At 49.4% G+C, this 22849-nt stretch overlaps 1 protein-coding gene across 1 annotated transcript in view; it reads left to right on the forward strand.

Moving 5' to 3' along the window:
• Positions 1-22849, forward strand: part of MYO1G (myosin IG) — a 1030638-nt gene that overhangs the window by 215024 nt on the left and 792765 nt on the right. The window contains exon 3 of the mRNA XM_069645825.1: positions 3785-3878. Within this exon, the coding sequence (XP_069501926.1) occupies positions 3785-3878 (94 nt within the window). The remainder of the gene's footprint in view (positions 1-3784; positions 3879-22849) is intronic.

Below are 22849 nucleotides of genomic sequence, written 5' to 3' on the forward strand. Positions count from 1 at the left end.
GCGCTCTGGTCTAACACAAAAGCCACCCTATCACATATGATTATTGAAACTTTGTCCAGTAGTCTGGCTAAACATACAATCCCATGGCTGACTTATATTCATAAGTGTACATTGAAGTTAAATGCTCAGACCCTGCAATGTCCATCTGCTCTATTATCACTTGCTACTGTGAATAATTATAGGCAACTATTTTACTGCATTATTGTGGCTAACAGAGAAACATCAGGGCTACAAGTGGAGTCAAACAGAAAACATATGCTTATCTCCGGTCTTGATGGTATTCAGCCGTACGTCCTACACAGCCACAGGCTCACTGATCGTTGGGCATTGACCAGGGCACGTTTTAACTCTTTATGGCTGAGGTCAAGAACACAAATTGGCTGAGCATAGACCAGTCTAAAGCCTGCCTGGGGTGTAACTGCCCTGAATAAGACCTTTTACATTTTATTTTCTTCTGTCCTGTTTATTAGGACATTAGAAAAAGGACTATTGTACCCTTGCTTAGATGCCTACATTTTACTCAATGCAAGACCTGCCCTGATATACCTGCTCTGAGCTGAAACCACCCAGTAGCATCGGGTTGTTTGGAGTTCCTAAGAAAAGCTTGCTATCGGCAGAAGAAATTGTTTGGAAGATAAAATAGCACTTGTACCTTACACTGATCTAATGCTTTTTAATATCTTTGATGTTTTACCTGTGTTTGTATATGACTTTTGTTTTGAACTGTCTTGAGTATTGATGTATGATTTCTGTAATGTTGTCTTTGAAATTGGTTTATGGATTTTTTACTATCCGAATAAACTTTATTGATGATGATGAGTATATGTTCATCCATTCATGAAGATTATGCAAACATGCACTAGTTCATTGCATGTAGGCGCGAAGCACATGCTTTTGATCCATGTAGGTAGATACACATATATATCTCTCTATATTCACTTCCTTTGCCAAAGCTGAAACCGCAAGATGCAAAGTATTCATATATTTAGCTTGCACATGCTTGACTGCTACTAACATGGAGAAGTCATAAGGAACTATGTGGAAGCTTTAGGTCTTGGGTATGGACAGCAAATAAGAGACACGTTTCGAGTACATGAACATCTTGACATGATCCACTGCACCAGATGCGTGCAGAGACAAGGCACCCGGCCAAGGACGAGTGGAGACAGAAAGTTCCAGTTACCAAGACAATGGCCCTCATTACAACTCAGGCGTTAAGGATTTAACGGCGACGTCGGCACCGTTAACCCTTAATGCCTGATTACAAGTGTCCCTTTGCGGGTTGGTGTTTAACGCCTGCTTTTAGCAGGCGTTAAAAATCCAACCCGCAAAGGGACTTTGGAGCTAATTACGGCACCGTAATTTACAGTGCCGTAATTAGTGCCTTCCCCATTCCCATTATGCCCTATGGGGGCAAAAATGGGAATGGGGAAGGGCAAATGGTGAATGGGGAATTATCGCCCCACTCACCTTGGAATGGGGCGGTAATTCCGCCATCCACCATGGCGGAATCGTAACCTTAGCGGCATGGACCATGGTGCTAATAGCACCATGGTCCTCCGCCAAGGTTGTAATGAAGGCCAATGAGCCACCTGCAGAAAAGCAGGCTAAAATCAAATCCTCATAATTACAAGCAGGACAGCTTTATTTCACACGTGACCCAGCCGAACAGGACAATGCCCATTCAATCAAGGAAGACAAAGCGGTCTGTTCCCATAGAACTAGCAGGGAAAAGATACAAATGTTGCCCATGAACTGCTAACTGACTGCACTCTCCCAGGCTTAGGTGATCAGAGATGGCAACATTAGGGAACATTTAGCACCTCCATGTTCATTCCCATTGCCTTGAAAAGGTACACTCAATCTGGTAACCGTGCAGGGTCCCAGGGATGGGAGGACACATTCTGCCCACATGTTGCCCGTGAACTGCTAACTGACTGCACTCTCCCATGCTTAGGTGATCAGAGATGGCAACATTAGGGTTACACATCACACTCCATGTTCATTCCCATTGCCTTGAAAAGGTACACTGAATCTGGTAACCGTGCAGGGTCCCAGGGATGGGAGGACACATTCTGCCCACATGTTACCCGTGAACTGCTAACTGACTGCACTCTCCCAGGCTTAGGTGATCAGAGATGGCAACATTAGGGAACATTTCACACCTCCATGTTCATTCCCATTGCCATGAAAAGGTACACTCAATCTGGTAACCGTGCAGGGTCCCAGGGATGGGAGGACACATTCTGCCCACATGTTGCCCGTGAACTGCTAACTGACTGCACTCTCCCATGCTTAGGTGATCAGAGATGGCAACATTAGGGTTACACTTCACACTCCATGTTCATTCCCATTGCCTTGAAAAGGTACACTGAATCTGGTAACCGTGCAGGGTCCCAGGGATGGGAGGGCACATTCTGCCCACATGTTGCCCGTGAACTGCTAACTGACTGCACTCTCCCATGCTTGGGGGATCAGAGATGGCACCATTAGGGTTACACTTCACACTCCATGTTCATTCCCATTGCCTTGAAAAGGTACACTCAATCTGGTAACCGTGCAGGGTCCCAGGGATGGGAGGACACATTCTGCCCACATGTTGCCCGTGAACTGCTAACTGACTGCACTCTCCCATGCTTAGGTGATCAGAGATGGCAACATTAGGGTTACACTTCACACTCCATGTTCATTCCCATTGCCTTGAAAAGGTACACTCAATCTGGTAACCGTGCAGGGTCCCAGGGATGGGAGGACACATTCTGCCCAATCCAAATTCACGTTTCACATGGAGATATCATTTGTTGCAAAGGCCAATGGTCTCTCTGCGACCATGCAACTTTGTAGATTGACACTAGTAGAGGCGGTCCTAGGAGGAGCCACTAGATATGGCTACCCATTTGTAGAACTAACCCGTATATCGCCTATATGTATTCTCCCCAAACTGATCAATGTAAATGTGTGATAGGTTTCTGGGATGGAACCCGAACTTGTGACATCACAGTGGGATAAAACTGGGTGACACATGCTTAGAAGACGAGAGCTCTGGAGGATACTTTTTTTCTGGTGTGATCCCTGTCATTTTGTATGCTAATAAAAGACAGTGGCCCTCATTACAGGTCTGGCAGTAACTGTGCCGGAAAGAACGGCAAGTAGCCACCGGACCTGCAATGAATTACCGCCACATGACTTGCCAGAAACACCGTAATAACGCAGTAATTGTTAGTCCCATTCCTAATGGGAATGGGGATCACTGAAACACTGACACCCCGTAATAACGGTGCCGGTGTTTCAGTGAAAGTCTGCACCCATGTGCCGTTCCACCCACCTCGGCAGACCTGGTGGGTGGGACGGCACACAGCCACAGACTTGTACTTTGCAGGTCCGGAAACAACGGTGGTGGTAAGCTTACCGCCACCGTTGTTTCTGGACCGGCAAAGCTGTAATGAGGGCCAGTAACTTTGCCCCATGGCTGAGTCTTCTGTTCTTGTGGCGGGGAGTCTTTTAATGGGCCCAAGTGTTCTCTGCTGATAATTGGGATGACTGCTAGATAATCACAGCCACATCTATACACGTGCATACAATATAATATTTCAATAGAAAGCAATTTAAGCAAGTCCGAGCCATGTCTAGTCGTAGGCGTCAGAGGCCAGTGTATCCATCTACTGCAGCATTTAGGTACCAATGCAATAGGTGACTGGGGTAGTATGGGTCTTTGGCAGATACTTTTAGGCTTCAAGCTTTCCTCCTGAAGTCTTTAAATTATGTCGTTTGTTTTTTGTTTAAGGTGAGAGTGGTGCCGGGAAGACTGAAGCCAGTAAATACATCATGCAGTATATAGCGGCCATCACTAACCCCACCCAGAGGGCAGAGGTTGAAAGGTGAGGCTTGGTTCTTTTTTCCCATTCTGCTGCATAACCTACTGTAACGGGGATGGTTGGAACTAAGGGGCAACCTACTGATCGGTTCCTTTTGGATTGTTTTGTGCTAACTCAGAGTGAACATAGTTCGTCAAGCCTATTACGAATCAAAAAGCAATACCTGCAGTGATGTCATAGGAACAAGGCACATTTTGCCACAAAAGCACTTAACAACTCAGAACCACTTTCAGACTGGCATCCGCGTGTGCGATAGTCTGACAAACTCCCCCCATTCTTCGAGAGCTGCATTTCCTCTCCTTTAAAGTTAGAGAATTTTCAGACCGGCATCCGCGGATGGGATTCTCCTATACACTCTCCCAATTCTTCGAGAGCTGCATTTCCTCTCCTTTAAAGTTAGAGAATTTTCAGACCGGCATCCGCGGATGGGATTCTCCTATACACTCTCCCAATTCTTCGAGAGCTGCATTTCCTCTCCTTTAAAGTTAGAGAATTTTCAGACCGGCATCAGCGGATGGGATTCTCCGATACACTCTCCCAATTCTTCGAGAGCTGCATTTCCTCTCCTTTAAAGTTAGAGAATTTTCAGACCGGCATCCGCAGATGGGATAGTCAGACAAAGTCTCCCCCTTCTTCGAGAGCTGCATTTCCTCTCCATTAAAGTTAGAGCACTTTCCGATCGGCATCCGCAGATGGGATTCTCCGATACACTCTCCCAATTCTTCGAGAGCTGCATTTCCTCTCCATTAAAGTTAGAGCACTTTCCGATCGGCATCCGCAGATGGGATAGTCAGACAAAGTCTCCCCCTTCTTCAAGAGCTGCCGTTCCACTTCGTTAAAGTTAGAGCGCTTTATAAACTTTAATATCGAAAAACTCTGAAAAGCCATCAATAAACACAGCATCAACAAATAACAATAAATCAAGGATAAATCCAACACTTAAAACCCAACACTTAAAACAGGGAGCGAGCAAGTCTTTTTGATAGTGTTTAAACCTCTTGTACATGGTTCATGCAAATTCTATCTATATTTAATAGGTGCTATTCCCACTGCCCACAGGAATTTCAATAGAGCTTTGGAATAGACCTCCCCCCCAACATAACTCTTCACATTCACTAACCACCACACATTCTGAAAGGAATTATACGCATTAGTCTTCAGAAAATACTTTCTTCCAGCATAAGACCTCATCATCCCTACCTCTCATGACCACCGGTCACTCACATGGTACCACTACAGTACCACCCTCACGAGTTGTCCTCCTCTCATGTATCGGAACCGCCCCCCAGCACCCATAGCATAACACCCATAGCATGCTTCTCATATAATGTTGATATACTGACAAGGCTAAAATGCTTATATCACTGTGAGGAAAAATGTGAACGGCGAAGGCTGCGGGCACCCCTGGGGGAGGAAAAGGCACTGGTTCAGGCCTCGGTACATGGCCCTCAGATGGAAAAAGGGCGGGCGAGGAGGCCCCAAAGTAGCCCTCCAAGGTTAACATTTGGCCAATGGACATCTCATCCACGGACGACGACGGCCAAGCATCCGTCCATACAGTCTACCAGGAGGAAGTCGGGGCAGGGCCTAGCACACCTTCATTCCCTCCACAGCCAAGGGACATATCCTGTCAACTCTCCACACCCTAGTGACGGAGATCCAGCAAAGGTTTCCTCCAGCACCGGCACATGTTGTACCACAGGCCCCTGACCAGCCTCCACGAAAGAAGAGGAAGCGTCATCCGACACCGCTGTATCATTCTTCTGTGCCACATCGGGACCTGAATCCACCAGCTGATCCGGATACACAAATGGACACTGGTGTGGAGACGGCCACAGAAACCGACAAAGATGAGAACTTTGTCCCGGCAGGCGATGAATCACTGCACCTGGACGCCCCTCATAGAGACTCTCCACCAGACAAGGTTGGATCATTCCACTCGACATCCAGAGCCTCCAAGCTGTTCTAGCTGTTGCCCGAGGAAACCAAGAAGGAGGGCTTCCTATACAAGTGACAGGAGTTGAAGAGACGATCATGGTGGTACCCTTTCTGGACGACATTTGGGAGGAAGGCCTAGCCCTAATGAAAAACCCATGCACTCTCCAACCAAACTAAACAGGTCGGAGAACAAATACAGGGTTCCGGACTCTGCACCCAAGGGCTTGAGGTCACAACCGTCGCTCTGGCTGTCTTGTCTCGATAAAACTGGGAGCTTTAATACAAACTGGGCCCTATCCTGGAATTCCTCCCTGACGACAAGAAAACGGAGGCTCTCCCCCTCTTTCAGGAAGGGGAAATGGCGTCGGACCATGCCATTATGGTGGCTGGGGACATCGCTGACACAGGCTTCTGACAGATGGGAAACAGAGTTTGCCTTCATCGGCAGGGATGGTTGAAGGCCACAAACTTTCACCAGGACGTTCATGCGAAGGTGCCGGACATGTCTTTTGACAGCGAAAATCTGTTCGGGATGGTGGTCAACGAATCTCTTCAAGCAATAAAGACAGACACTGAGACGGCACATTCCGTTGGCACTCTGCAGCATCATCGCTCATCGTCTTTTCACTCCTCCAGAGGAAAATCAAGCAGATCATCCAAGGGATACTCTACATCGTACAGGCAACTTCCCCGATCCTCCACACAGGAAGCCTACAGGGGTTGCTCCCAGTTCTACGGTAGCAGAGGTCAGTGTTGCTGTCACCCACAGGGCAGGGCGCCATCACCCAAGCAAGCCTGCATGATGAAGACGTCAGGCTCCCACTCGTGCACCCGGGTGGGAGCCCGGCTGATGAGGTTCGTCAGCGAGTGGAAGAAGACCAACACCGACATATGGGTTCTGGACGCTCTCACCCAGGGACACACCTTGGAGTTCCAATGCAGGTGCCCTCATATTCCACCAGTTCCCCATCAGGAGCAGCACACCCTTCAGCTCCTGGAAGAAGTGCGAGCCATGTTATGGAAAGGGGCGATAGAGCTTGTTCTCCAACAGCTCTGGGACTCTGGAGTCTATTCCAGATACTTTGTGGTCAGAAAGAAGACGGGGGTTGGAGACCCATCCTGGACCTGAACCGTCTAAACAAGTACTTGAAATACCTTCAGGATGATTACGTTGCAACACAAACTCAGCCAATTGGAGGAAAGGGATTTCTTGATGTTGTTGAACCCAGAGGATGCGTTTTTCCATGTCCCCATCCACAGGAAACATCAGAAGTTCCTACGGTTTGTGCTACAAGGCCAACACTAACAGTTCCTGGCCCTACCTTTCGGCTTAAAGTCAGCCCCAAGGATGTTCAGAAAATGCCTGGCCCTGGTGGAGGCCAAACTGCATCTGCATGGCATGCACGTATACCCGTACCTGGACGATTGGCTGATACAGGCCTGCTCCTGGGAACTGGCCGACGAGCACACGAAGGAGACCGTCTGGCTACTGACGGAGCAGGGGTTCTCTGTGAACTAGTCAAAATCCTGCTTAACCCCATAACAGAATGCTCTATTCCTCAGTGCCAGACTCAACACAGTGGCTTGCCTGTCATCCCCATCGGAGGAGAGGCTAACGGCCATTCAAAAGAACAGCGTCTGTCATTAGCGAAGACGGCCACGGTTCGGGCCAACAAGTCTTTGCTGGGCATGATGTCATACTGCATCTACCTCATCTGTCTCTACAGGTTGCAGATGCGACCGTAACAGCAATTCTTGGATGTACGTTGGATGTTTCTGGGAATTTTGCGGGACAAGATACCCCTCAAAGAGGAGTTCCGGTGGGTGATAGAGTGGTGGGGGGTACGCTCCCACATCACCCAGGGGATGGGATTTCAAACCTCGCCATTCCAGGAGACGGTCACCACAGAAGCCTCTCTGGAAGGTTAGGGAGCTGTCATGACCCTTGCCCCTGGCCCTCGCTGGCAAGTCAGCCTTCCAGTTAGGGCCAGGTCAAAGGCCTTAAAACCTCATCCAAGAATCTCATAACCATCATGAAGACCAACATTAGAATGGGACTATACTTGGGACTATTTAACTTGGGCGGGGGTTCAGCCAACATGGAGGCACACACACACAGCTCAGTTACAAGGAACTGAGCTATGCGGTCTAGTCTTTTGGGTGTGGCAGGCTTGGGACTACTTTACCGGGACTACTTTGGGTGTGGCAGGCCTGGGACTATTTTACCTGGACTACTTTACCTGAGACTATTTAAACCGCACCCAAACAGCAGAACATGCGTTGCGTTATTCTGCTGTGGGCAGTGTAACGCTCACTGTGTCCAGTTCTTTGATGCCAGCTTACCTGAAACCAAGGGCCTGCAGAGAGAGAAAGAACACTACGAAACCTACCTGGAACAGTATCCTGTCTTCAATCCATCGCCGACTTCAGTTCCACTCACCTGAAGGTACGAATTCCATCATCCGGCACTGCATGCATCTTGGAATACCATAACCTGGAAAGAGGAGAAAGAAAGACAGCATTAGTAAGCGTTTACTCACGTTTCCTCCCGAATGAAGAAAGCCATACATTTCTTACCTGGGTAATCATCTCCTGGTCAGTATCATTGCTGAAACATTACGGCGCTCAGCGAGGAACATTGCAACCTGCAAGGAGAGAAAAGACACAGGTTAGCAATATAAAAGGCAAAACAGTGCCGCGCATCGCGCATTACTCACCGGACAGCATCGCGCACACCGCGCTTTCGCCTACCGGTCCATGCTCATCTTCAAACTGCATGACAACACCAAAATACCTTTCCATACCTAAAAGGAAAGAAGCAAGACATTATTATTTGAACTAAGAGGAACATAAGAACTGCATATAAAGACTCTAAAGCAGCAAACCTATGGAGTCGCAGCAGGCCTGGATTCCCACAGGGGGGCTTGCACCACTGAAGTAACTTTGCGCCCCTGCCACGAGGAGCAGGATGGAGAATCCACCTTTAACAATATTAAGCTGAGGAGAAGGCCCAAGGGGGAGGAAGAAGTTGAGGCCAAGGGAGGTGGGAAAACATAAAGACAATCTGGTATTGAATCCAGCTCTCCTATATTGCAGACCCATCTTTAACCAGAGGCCTTACCAAGGGACCGGGAGAGGGTTCGAGAGTGCAAATCATCCAACCACGGCTGGGTAGCGCCCCCGTGGATACCAGGTGAGCGTAACAGGAGCTCACACCGGACGTCTACACGCCTGAGGTCTGTGACTCCCGGAGGAGAAGGATATTCACATTAACATCCTGGAGTTATGGGCAGTGTTCTGGGCCCTCAGGTCTTGCCTACCGTGTCTGAGAGGCAAGGTGGTGAGGATCTTCACGGACAATACAACCACCATGTTCTACATCAGCAAGCAAGGGGGCACTGGATCCCCAGTGCTTTCCAAGGAAGCTCAGGATTTGTCATTGGCCCATTGGACAGGGGATGTTCCTTCTCCCGTTCCACCTGGCAGGCGTCAAGAACACCATTGTTGACTCCCTCAGTAGGGAGCTGCGCTCCTGCCATGAGTGGGAAATTCGTCAGAATCAGGTGGACTGTCTGTTCTTCAAATGGGGCAGACCTCTGATCAATCTTTTTGCCATGTGGCGAGCTCAAAATGCCAAAGGTTTACCAGCAGATTCCACCAACCAAGGAGCATGGGGGGCGCTTTCTCTTTCACATGGGAAGGTCTGTTTCTGAACACCTTTCCCCCATTTCCTCTCCTGCTATGCGTGATCAACACACTCAGACAGTGTCGGTGCAAGATGATAGTTATCACCCCGGCGTGGCCGATGCGGTTTTGGTATCCGGACCTAATCAGCCTGTCAGTGTCGCCTCCGGTCAAGTTGCCGGTACTTCCGGATCTGCTCACCAGGGAGAGTGGCACAATCCTTCACCACGACTCAGTTTCTCTGAACCTGAAGGGATGGCTCCTGCAGCCTTAGATTTTGGAGGTTATGAGCTGCCCTGGGACTGCAGGGAGGTCCTCGCCAAAGCCAGGGGGTTGTCAACTCTAAAGTGCTACGGGCAGAAGTGGAAGCATATTGCTATGTGGTGCTGGTCACAGAGGATTACTCCTGAGGGTCACGACCCCACAGATTCTTCCATACTTGCTTCCCTTGGCAAAAGCTGGGCTGGCTCACGCATCCATCAAGGTACACCTGTCGGCCATCTCATGCTACAGCAGATCCCCGGGAAGATGCTCGCAGACTCGTCAAAGAGTTTCTCAAGGGGCTTTTATTATCTTTCCCTCCAGAAAAGGCACCTGCCCGGCATGGGAACTCAACGTGGTCCTGACAAGACTCATGGGGGCACCTTTTGAACCAACACATCAAGCGACCTTTCTATCATGGAAGACGGCATTCCTGATGGCCATCACCTCATCCAGACAGGTGGGTTAGGTCCAGGCCTTATCCTGCAAGCAGCCGTATCTGACTTTCTACAATACTGTAGATTTAACCGAATACAATTTTACCTAAGGAGAAGTGACCGAATCTATTTGACCGAAAATGGTAGATAATGTGGTATATGTGTAGTGCATAATAAGTGGGGTGTGAGGTAAGGTTAAAGGTTAGGGTAGGGAGGGATAACGGGGGAATCAGGGGGGACTCCCCCAAATTAAAAGAAAAATGTTTAAAAAGTAAAAAGTTAATTTCCATTTTCGGTAAAATAGATTCGGTAACTTCTCCATTAGGTGAAATATATTAGATCAAATCCACCCCATCAGACTTTCCACGAATCAATGGTGGTACTTCGTACATACCCCACTTTCATGCTGAAGGTTGAGTTGGAATTCCACCTCAACGAACCTTTAATATTCCCTGTTTTCATCCCCAACCCTTCGTCGCCGGCAGAGAGGACCATGCATTCGCTGGACTTTGATCGTGCCTTGAAGGCCGTCTGAGAGCTCACTCCACCAGAGCAATCACTGCAACTACGGCATTCCTTTTGGTGTGCCCCTGCTCGACATCTGCAGGGCTGCAACATGGAGGTCCACGGATACCTTCATGAAATTCTACTGTGTCGACAGGGATCCAGGGAGGAGTCCAGTGTTAGGCAGGCAGTGCTATGCAACCTGTTCGCTTGAGGTGAGTCTGTTCCAGGGGTAAGTGTTAATTGCTTCTGTTGAGCCGTGCCACCTCCCGTGGTTGTGTAATGTTATACTGCTGTGTATTTGTAATTTATGAGCATGTGAATCCATGCCAGACCCCAGGCTGGAGAAGGTTTAAGTTACTTACCTGTTACTATTGTTCTCCAGCATGGCATGGATCTGGCATGGATTCACATGCAAACCCTCCCTCCGGCTCGTCTTTGGCTCTTCTTGGTCATATTGCCACTTTACTTGCTTACCAAATCTGAAGATGGCTGCCAGATGCAGGGCTTAGGGAGAGGACTGTCATTGGATGGGGGCAGTATGACACAGAGAACAGTGATTGGTTTAGAGGAGAAATAACGTTTTAAAGTGAAAGTGAAACTGTTTTTTCTTTTATCGAGGATTCCCAGCCTGACGACGGGGAATATTCATGAGCATGTGTATCCATGAAATACCCATGCTGGAGAACAATAGTTACAGGTAAGTAACTTAATCCTTTGAGTCCACAAGGGCTTTGTAGAGAGCATTGGCATACAAAGTAAATAAAACTGGGGCCAAGACATAGCCCTGGTGAACTCCTGTTGCAACCTCAAATTATCTGGTGCATTGTCCGTGTTCACCAAAGCAGACACAAGAATTTGCAGAATTCTCAATAGCTCAACTGGGCACTCCATGGACCCAAGCACCCGCCACAATTTGGCTCTGTTGACCTTGTCAAACGCAGTGGTTAGGTCCATGAAGGCCAAATAGATTGTCTCACCTTTGACAAAACAGAGTGTGCTCCCACCAAATACAAATGAAGAACTTGGTCTCTGATCCCCAAACCTGGCCTAAAGCCATATTGAACATCTGGGAGAACCTGGTGGGTGCTAATCCATTCCTCAAAGTGTTCTAGTAATATGCGACCAAAGATTTTAAAAGAAGTATCCAAGAGTGGTATTGGGCTGTAGGCCAGAGGGCTCCTGTGAACCCCTTGTTTAATAATAGGGTAAATAATGGCTTTCTTCCAAGATTGTGGATATATCCCTGTTTCAAGAAAAGAATTAAAACAAATTGTCAACAGGGGAGCCCACAAGTCTACTTCACCCTTGTATAGATCAGCAGGAATGGCATCTGGTCCTGGTGGGCAGTTTTGTGCTTGTTTGTTAACTGCGACCTCCACCTCTCTTAACGTCAGCTGCATCAATGAACTCCATTCTCTATACATAAAATACAGAAAAGATAATACTCTGCAAAATATTTCAAGCATTACAGTGGCATTGCAATTTTGATTTTAGTTTTGCAATCAATTTGGTAAATGTGATTTATTTGAAATGGTTTATTTCCAGATCAGTGTGCTCTGATAGCTTTTCTTGTGATTTTTTGATAGAACCCGACTTTCTATGAATGTTGTGATTTCGCAGAGGTACTGCGCCTGCATTTCGACCAATCGCTTTGCTCTTTCCATATTTATGTGTGAGCAAGTCCCCGAAACACCTCTTTCCAGTCTTCGCAAGGAAAGGTCACCAGTGATTAATGTGGGTGTATTTTGAATCTGCGACCCCCTAGGAATAATCTGGGCTACGAGATTGTATAGCATTCCTTTCCCATGTAAATCACTCCTAACCAATTTCTTCTTGGGTCTCATGATAGGATCAATGTCTGAATGATCGATTATCCTGAAGTCAATATTGCGTATTGGAAGGGGTTGTCCTAGGAAGTGGGGCGCCCGTTGTCCACTACTGATAGTCAGTGTAGTGTTAATCCCACACCCTATACAGCAACATAGTTATTCTTCAGAAGCAGAATCTAATTTGTTTATAAAGGCAAATCATCGGGATAGGTAGGTTTAATCGCAGGTGATTTGGTTGAAGCTCGATTCATCTGATTTTTTCAGCCGAATTTGGCCAGAAATATATGTGGGGGTGGGTAAGGGCGATAATTGAGGTGGAGGGATCACAGGGGCCCTGTGGGGGCCTCCCTCCCTCAAAGCCCCACTTTACCCCAGAGCACGGGCTCTACCAAGTGGCTCTTCATTTCAGGCCATGACACGCCAGAGTCCATTTGACCACAATGCATCTGGTATGAACCCTCCAAAGAAGGGCCTCCTCAACAAAATCTCACCAACAATAAGAGCATTTTATGGTAACCAGAAGGATGAGGGGAGGACTGGAGATGCAGGCCCATATTCCAAAAGGTATGTGGTGTACTTTGAAAATGTGTCATTTTGTGAGTTTGCAAAAAGTTGCTGTTTTCATTGTGAAGGGACCCTTTGGATCTTTCTTTTATTCACTATGTAAAGCAATACATGATTCCTCAAAAAGTATGTGGCGATGTAGAACCTTTGACACTCGAGAGAGACCATTTCTGAGAGCCCTTTTTGCCAACCCCAAACATTTTTTGACTTCAAGTAAATCACATGGCTGCTTTTGTGCTTATGGAATGTCATACTAAGCATGGACATCACTTATTAAAAGAAAAAAAGCAGAAGGGCTCATGCGTCTAGACTGACACCAAATTCAGAAAGGTCCTACAAGCCTGGCTCTTCCCAACGCCCACCTGAACTCCTCTCCTCTCTAAACTGCACTGGTGATCCCAACACCCCTATACACCAGTCACAGAATTGATGCCGGCAGCATTCGCAGCGGCTCACCTAGACAAACTGTCGCACCATGCACAACAACACTCCCACCAGATAAATACTGCATTAAAGCCAGCAACATTTGCTGAGGCACTCCGCAATAAACCTTACACCTCCTCACACTCAGTGGTTGAAGTGAGCGGGAGCGGTCGGGAGCGGTGCTGCTCTACTTTTTTAAATTACGTTTTACAGCTCCTATACTTTTATTTTAAAAAGAAACCGTTCCGGAATGGTTTCATTTTAAAATAAAAGTGTAGGAAGACGTTGCAGCTTGCACTTTCAGTGCACTGCACTGAACGTTCCCTTAAACAGCAGGTGCATATATTTGGGGGTTTGTATTGTGTGTGGGAGGGGGCGTGGTGATAGGGTTTGTGGGGAGTGGGTGCAGGCCAGCAGGGAACATAGTTCCACTACTTCTTTTCGTACACTTCGACCACTGCTCACACTACAACACGAACAACGACAGCATTAGCATCGGCTCACCTGACAAACTATCGCCCCATGCACAACAACACCCCTATCGGTCAAATGTGCCAGGGAAGCTGGCAGCATTCGCTGTGGCACACTGCAATAACCTCACCCGACCTCACCGCTCAGACTTTCACACCAGAGAGACCATGAATGATAAGACTGTGCCATTCATACTGGACAAAGGACGCTGCAGCCGAACTACCTCAAAGCATACGGTACGTATACCTGTTGAGCACATCTGTCGACACAGGCCGCAGGTACGGCCAAATATCCATGCACTGTACAATGCAGCTGTGGCTATGCCCATCCACTCTAGCAGTGCATAGACGTCCACACTGAAACACCTGACGTACCGCAACACCTCTGCCACTAGCATACAGTGACTACCAATGAAAAGAAAATTTGGTATAACTGGCCACACATCGAATCTTCAATAATAACAGTCTACTGTATACAACCAACAGCGGGCACCCACGTCCCTGACCTTGGGTTGGTTAGTGGAGCCGAGCCAGCCACCTAAGCCCTAAGCCGGCGAAAAAAATGCACCCAAGCATTTCTTAATCTAAAACCCTTAGAACATCCGTCACATTGACTACGGTCACTGAGGGCATTCCGACCACAAAGCGCATTGAGGCCATACAAATGGGGAAAGAGCGCTATATAAATAACCAAATACAATACAATAAAATATATTTGTGGCAAAATGGCTTAAAAGAAAAAAAGAATCCGATGGATTTGGATTCGACCAAATCTCCTTGATGAAATCTCATAGAACCAGATCATCCACTTTCCATGCTATGTTTTCTCACTAAAGGCCCCACAGAAAAGCACTGCACTGAGCAGGTATCAAACAGAAGGTGCAATATATATCAGGATTTTATATATTAACCCTCATGCCAGATCATATCCTTCCCACATCTAAGCACTATGATAACCATTACATTTCAGATGTCCCCCAATCTAATTGCTCTCAAGTTACCGACCTCTGAAGGACGGATTCTACTTTTTACAAAAATAAATATTTATAACTAGTTCATTCAATTTTCGCACATACAAATATGCAATAAGTACAACCAGAGAAAACAACTTAACCAAAAGTTCACAATGCATTTTAAATAAACGATCATTTCATCCCTCCCTCCCTGCCCCCACCTCCCCCCCCCCGCCCAAGAAGCCATTTTACACCTATAAGTCTGTTGAAGGAGAGTGGAAGAGTGAAAGAGAGAGAGGGGAGAAAAAACTAAACAAAAATCGCCCCACACCTGCCCTCTACATCATCTTAACAGGGATAACACTTACAACATTGTCTCACACACACATTTATAATAATAATAATAATTTAGCATTTATATAGCGCTAGGAAGCCTCAGGTATCTGAGCGCTGCTTATTATTACCCACGGTGTGTGGTGCTCATTTATCGACCTCGGAAGGATGAAAGGCTGAGTTTGGCCCTGCCGGGATTCGAACCTGCGTCAGCAGGCTCTGCACAGATGTCAAAGCGAGCGCTCTACTCGCATTCTTATGAATATTACAGTGAATTCATTTAAATGTTATAAATTAAAGATTAATTTATCTTATCCAGTGTCACATCTTTCGTTACCAGCTTAGTCCGGATCAAAACTCAGGAAACCACCCCAAATTCTGTCAAAAGGCTTCTCTTTATGCTGTATCAACATCATTACTCTTTCAATGCCACATACTGAGTACATTGCGAAGTACACCCTACTATCCTTGTGATCAGGGCGAGTGCTTAACCAGTGAGTCATCCAGCCTTGCCTGTAGGGAGAACACTTTCTAGTAGGAACTCCTTTTTGCATTTGTTGAGAACAGTGAACACCAAAAATACGGCATTTCAGCACTTTTTAAGATCTTTAATGAGATACGCCCATGGGCACCAGGCTAGTGTTGCCCAGATATCAGCTTCATGATGTCAGGATATTATAAGAGTGATTTCACTTTTGCCCTGACTCATGCCTCCCCGCCCCCGCCCAACCCTGCCTTGGCTTGTTTGCATGACCTCTAGCCTTTCACCAGGCCGTTGTTGCTTATTAATGAAGCAAGAGGAACTGCTCTCGATGCCCGGGGTCCTTCATTGCTCAGACTGGCATTAGTTCCACCAAGTAAGTTACAATTCCAGAAAGATGGAGAAGTGAGCCCCTGAACACACCAGCACATACTGTACTAGGGGTACCCTTCACTAAAATGCACACAGATTACTGGAAAGCAAGTTATATATCAATTCTGGATAAATTAAGAGATGCCTGTGGCTTATCAGAATGGTGCCGGGGGCATTTTAGGGGTGCCTGGAGTATCTTCCAAATAGCTGTCAACCAATTGATCCTATGTCATAGGTGACACCTTGATCCAGTTCAAGTTTTGCACAATGCACTCTGAGCTTACGGTATTAGCATAATTGACCTAAAAACATTTGACCTAAAACTTTTGATGAAATTTTTGTGACTTTTTTTTTGGGTCAAATTTAATTAATTATATATGTGGGGGTGGGTAAGGGTATAGATTAGGTTGAGGGCAAGAGGAGTGGGGTTGCGGGGAGGGGGGGCTCCCGCCGCATTTTAGACTGAAAAAAAGGTCAAATAAATTTGATCAAATGTGATTAGGTCAAATGTTTTAGGTCAAATAGACCCAAACCGAGCTTACACTTTAATTGTAGAAAAAGTGTTCCACAGTGTCTGGGCTACATTCTTATTTTCATGATAAAGTTAAAAACCAGCTGTCTGAAGGATCTCCCTCCATAGGTTGTGTGCACCATTTTGGGATATATGCAGTTATATCCCCCAGAAAGCTGGTACAGTTCAAAGCGCCAGCCTTATGGCATTTTCCTAACTGCAAAAACACTGCCAATGATGGCGCTGAAAGTGGGGCCAGCTGCAAGTGGGGTCACCCTGCATGTACTTTCTGGACTACCCGGTCAAATGACGGACATACTGATCATGATATGTTTACCTAACAAATGTGCACCCCTTATCAAAATCCATCAAGCAGACAGAATGATACAGGCATACCCATGCTAACAGCAGATTGCCTTGTTCAGGATATTTCAGGGGCCTTGAAGAAGCACAGGAGGAGCGAAACACATGTTGGCCAGAGTTCACTTTAACAAAAGGCCAAATAGGCATGAAAAACTCCATGTAATGATGCCCACTCCAGTGTCCTTACATGGGCATCATTACGGTTTGGAGGTGTAGTACAAAAGTGTCTGTAATTCCATTACCGTCCCTTTTTTTTTTGCTGATATCTGACTTACTGCCACTTTTACCACACCACTGAATTCTAAGTATTGAACTTAAAGTGGAGGATTTACCTTCACCAATATGCTGGAGGTAAATTCCCCAGTTTAAGGCCAAAAATTGGCAGATGTACTGCAGTGCAATTACCACTTGCGGTACATACGCCAAAATCGCCAGGAAGTGTTGGGGACTGCAAAAATGGCGACTAACACTGCATTAGCATCACTCATGGTCCTGCAGTAAATTTGCCGTACCGAAAGGCGATAATGATAAATTAGTCGGGTGGTCATTTTCCAAAATTACTGCAATATTAAGTCAAACTTATAATGAGGCCCATATTGTGTTGACATTTTATACTTATGCATATATATATATATTCCTTAGGGTACCTGATGCAGGTCACTCATTCGAGCAGTTTTTTCTACTTGAACTCTGTTTAAGTAAATGATTACTACTCTTCAGTGCTGGTACAGTGTATTTGCTCCATCACGGAATAATTTCAGACTTATATTTACATTTTTCTCATTGAAATGTGTGCCTACAAGGCCCAGCATGCAACGTGCAATACCAGGACTGACTGGAGGTGTTTCATGTAACATGGGGCACATAGGCAATCTCTGAATTCCATGTACACCTGTGCATTCGAAGCAATGGTGCAGACAACTCCAAATTTGCACCAGTGCAGAATTTTGTGAATTCTGTAAATGAGGATTGGGGTGAACTCTGGTGCCCCTGGCATGTACTCATGCATGCCAGGACAGCTGGTTGTGAATCAAGGCCTTGCTGCTTCTTTAATTTGATACAGTGAGGGATGGAAAAACCCATATTTGTTTTTTCGTAACAAAAACTGTGTGTGGGTATAGGAGTAGATGAGAATGTAGAGATATAATGCACTTCTGAGGTTCCCAGACCCAGCTATAGGCAGGGGCGCCTTGGCTGTACCTGTGAGGTTCCCAGATCCAGCTATCGGCAGGGGCGCCTTGGCTGTACCTCTGAGGTTCCCAGATCCAGCTATCGGCAAGGACGCCTTGGCTGTACCTCTGAGGTTCCCAGATCCAGCTATCGGCAAGAGCGCCTTGGCTGTACCTCTGAGGATCCCAGATCCAGCTACCGGCAATGGCGCCTTGGCTGTACCGGATTCAGCTATAGGCAAGGGCACCGTGGCTGTACCTCTGAGGTTCCCAGATTCAGCTATCGGCAGGGGCGCCTTGGCTGTACCTCTGAGGTTCCCAGATCCAGCTATCGGCAGGGGCGCCTTGGCTGTACCTCTGAGGTTCCCAGATCCAGCTATCGGCAAGGTTGCCTTGGTTGTACCTCCGAGGTTCCCAGATCCAGCTATCGGCAAGGGCGCCTTGAATGTACCTCCGAGGTTCCCAGATCCAGCTATCGGCAGGGGCGCCTTGGCTGTACCTCTGAGGTTCCCAGATCCAGCTATCGGCAGGGGCGCCTTGGCTGTACCTCTGAGGTTCCCAGATCCAGCTATCGGGAAGGGGGCCTTGGCTGTAACTCTGAGGTTCCCAGATCCAGCTATCGGCAAGGGCGCCTTGGCTGTAACTCTGAGGTTCCCAGATCCAGCTATAGGCAGGGGCGCCTTGGCTGTAACTCTGAGGTTCCCAGATCTAGCTATCGGCAAGGGCGCCTTGGCTGTACCTGTGAGGTTCCCAGATCCAGCTATCGGCAGGGGCGCCTTGGCTGTACCTGTGAGGTTCCCAGATCCAGCTATCGGCAGGGGCGCCTTGGCTGTACCTCTGAGGTTCCCAGATCCAGCTATCGGCAGGGGCGCCTTGGCTGTACCTCTGAGGTTTCCAGATCCAGCTATCGGCAGGGGCGCCTTGGCTGTACCTCTGAGGTTCCCAGATCCAGCTATCGGCAATGGTGCCTTGGCTGTACCTCTGAGGGTCCCAGTTCCAGCTACCGGCAATGGCGCCTTGGCTGTACCGGATTCAGCTATAGGCAAGGGCACCGTGGCTGTACCTCTGAGGTTCCCAGATTCAGCTATCGGCAGGGGCGCCTTGGCTGTACCTCTGAGGTTCCCAGATCCAGCTATCGGCAGGGGCGCCTTGGCTGTACCTCTGAGGTTCCCAGATCCAGCTATCGGCAGGGGCGCCTTGGCTGTACCTCTGAGGTTCCCAGATCCAGCTATCAGCAAGGTTGCCTTGGTTGTACCTCCGAGGTTCCGTGATCCAGCTATCGGCAGGGGCGCCTTGAATGTACCTCGGAGGTTCCCAGATCCAGCTATCGGCAGGGGCGCCTTGGCTGTACCTCTGAGGTTCCCAGATCCAGCTATCGGGAAGGGCGCCTTGGCTGTAACTCTGAGGTTCCCAGATCCAGCTATCGGGAAGGGCGCCTTGGCTGTAACTCTGAGGTTCCCAGATCCAGCTATCGGCAAGAGCGCCTTGGCTGTACCTCTGAGGTTCCCAGATCCAGCTATCGGCAAGAGCGCCTTGGCTGTACCTCTGAGGTTCCCAGATCCAGCTATCGGCAGGGGCGCCTTGGCTGTACCTCCGAGGCTCCCAGATCCAGCTATCGGCAGGGGCGCCTTGGCTGTACCTCTGAGGTTCCCAGATCCAGCTATCGGCAGGGGCGCCTTGGCTGTACCTCTGAGGTTCCCAGATCCAGCTATCGGGAAGGGCGCCTTGGCTGTAACTCTGAGGTTCCCAGATCCAGCTATCGGCAAGGGCGCCTTGGCTGTAACTCTGAGGTTCCCAGATCCAGCTATAGGCAGGGGCGCCTTGGCTGTAACTCTGAGGTTCCCAGATCTAGCTATCGGCAAGGGCGCCTTGGCTGTACCTGTGAGGTTCCCAGATCCAGCTATCGGCAGGGGCGCCTTGGCTGTACCTGTGAGGTTCCCAGATCCAGCTATCGGCAGGGGCGCCTTGGCTGTACCTCTGAGGTTCCCAGATCCAGCTATCGGCAGGGGCGCCTTGGCTGTACCTCTGAGGTTTCCAGATCCAGCTATCGGCAGGGGCGCCTTGGCTGTACCTCTGAGGTGCCCAGATCCAGCTATCGGCAAGGACGCCTTGGCTGTACCTCTGAGGTTCCCAGATCCAGCTATCGGCAAGAGCGCCTTGGCTGTACCTCTGAGGTTCCCAGATCCAGCTATCGGCAATGGTGCCTTGGCTGTACCTCTGAGGGTCCCAGTTCCAGCTACCGGCAATGGCGCCTTGGCTGTACCGGATTCAGCTATAGGCAAGGGCACCGTGGCTGTACCTCTGAGGTTCCCAGATCCAGCTATCGGCAGGGGCGCCTTGGCTGTACCTCTGAGGTTCCCAGATCCAGCTATCGGCAGGGGCGCCTTGGCTGTACCTCTGAGGTTCCCAGATCCAGCTATCAGCAGGGGCGCCTTGGCTGTACCTCTGAGGTTCCCAGATCCAGCTATCAGCAAGGTTGCCTTGGTTGTACCTCCGAGGTTCCGTGATCCAGCTATCGGCAGGGGCGCCTTGAATGTACCTCGGAGGTTCCCAGATCCAGCTATCGGCAGGGGCGCCTTGGCTGTACCTCCGAGGTTCCCAGATCCAGCTATCGGCAGGGGCGCCTTGGCTGTACCTCTGAGGTTCCCAGATCCAGCTATCGGGAAGGGCGCCTTGGCTGTAACTCTGAGGTTCCCAGATCCAGCTATCGGGAAGGGCGCCTTGGCTGTAACTCTGAGGTTCCCAGATCCAGCTATCGGCAAGAGCGCCTTGGCTGTACCTCTGAGGTTCCCAGATCCAGCTATCGGCAAGAGCGCCTTGGCTGTACCTCTGAGGTTCCCAGATCCAGCTATCGGCAGGGGCGCCTTGGCTGTACCTCTGAGGTTCCCAGATCCAGCTATCGGCAAGGGCGCCTTGGCTGTACCTCTGAGGTTCCCAGATCCAGCTATCGGCAAGAGTGCCTTGGCTGTACCTCTGAGGTTCCCAGATCCAGCTATCGACAAGGGCACCTTGGCTGTACCTCTGAGGTTCCCAGATCCAGCTATCGGCAAGGGCGCCTTGGCTGTACCTCTGGCAAGGGCGCCTTGGCTGTACCTCCGAGGTTCCCAGTTCCAGCTATCGGCAAGGGCGCCTTGGCTGTACCTCTGAGGTTCCCAGATCCAGCTATCGGCAAGGGCGCCTTGGCTGTACCTCTGAGGTTCCCAGATCCAGCTATCGGCAAGGGTGCCTTGGCTGTACCTCTGAGGTTCCCAGATCCAGCTATCGGCAAGAGCGCCTTGGCTGTACCTCTGAGGTTCCCAGACCCAGCTATCGGCAAGGGTGCCTTGGCTGTACCTCTGAGGTTCCCAGATCCAGACATCGGCAAGGGTGCCTTGGCTGTACCTCTGAGGTTCCCAGACCCAGACATCGGCAAGGGCGCCTTGGCTGTACCTCTTAGGTTCCCAGATCCAGCTATCGGCAAGGGCGCCTTGGCTGTACCTCTGAGGTTCCCAGATCCAGCTATCGGCAGGGGCGCCTTGGCTGTACCTTTGAGGTTCCCAGATCCAGCTATCAGCAAGGTTGCCTTGGTTGTACCTCCGAGGTTCCGTGATCCAGCTATCGGCAGGGGCGCCTTGAATGTACCTCGGAGGTTCCCAGATCCAGCTATCGGCAGGGGCGCCTTGGCTGTACCTCTGAGGTTCCCAGATCCAGCTATCGGGAAGGGCGCCTTGGCTGTAACTCTGAGGTTCCCAGATCCAGCTATCGGGAAGGGCGCCTTGGCTGTAACTCTGAGGTTCCCAGATCCAGCTATCGGCAAGAGCGCCTTGGCTGTACCTCTGAGGTTCCCAGATCCAGCTATCGGCAAGAGCGCCTTGGCTGTACCTCTGAGGTTCCCAGATCCAGCTATCGGCAGGGGCGCCTTGGCTGTACCTCCGAGGCTCCCAGATCCAGCTATCGGCAGGGGCGCCTTGGCTGTACCTCCGAGGTTCCCAGATCCAGCTATCGGCAGGGGCGCCTTGGCTGTACCTCTGAGGTTCCCAGATCCAGCTATCGGGAAGGGCGCCTTGGCTGTAACTCTGAGGTTCCCAGATCCAGCTATCGGCAAGGGCGCCTTGGCTGTAACTCTGAGGTTCCCAGATCCAGCTATAGGCAGGGGCGCCTTGGCTGTAACTCTGAGGTTCCCAGATCTAGCTATCGGCAAGGGCGCCTTGGCTGTACCTGTGAGGTTCCCAGATCCAGCTATCGGCAGGGGCGCCTTGGCTGTACCTGTGAGGTTCCCAGATCCATCTATCGGCAGGGGCGCCTTGGCTGTACCTCTGAGGTTCCCAGATCCAGCTATCGGCAGGGGCGCCTTGGCTGTACCTCTGAGGTTTCCAGATCCAGCTATCGGCAGGGGCGCCTTGGCTGTACCTCTGAGGTGCCCAGATCCAGCTATCGGCAAGGACGCCTTGGCTGTACCTCTGAGGTTCCCAGATCCAGCTATCGGCAAGAGCGCCTTGGCTGTACCTCTGAGGTTCCCAGATCCAGCTATCGGCAATGGTGCCTTGGCTGTACCTCTGAGGGTCCCAGTTCCAGCTACCGGCAATGGCGCCTTGGCTGTACCGGATTCAGCTATAGGCAAGGGCACCGTGGCTGTACCTCTGAGGTTCCCAGATCCAGCTATCGGCAGGGGCGCCTTGGCTGTACCTCTGAGGTTCCCA

Source organism: Ambystoma mexicanum, chromosome 2p (genome assembly GCF_040938575.1).
Source record: "Ambystoma mexicanum isolate Mex_15411 chromosome 2p, UKY_AmexF1_1, whole genome shotgun sequence".
Classification (NCBI taxonomy): domain Eukaryota; kingdom Metazoa; phylum Chordata; class Amphibia; order Caudata; family Ambystomatidae; genus Ambystoma; species Ambystoma mexicanum.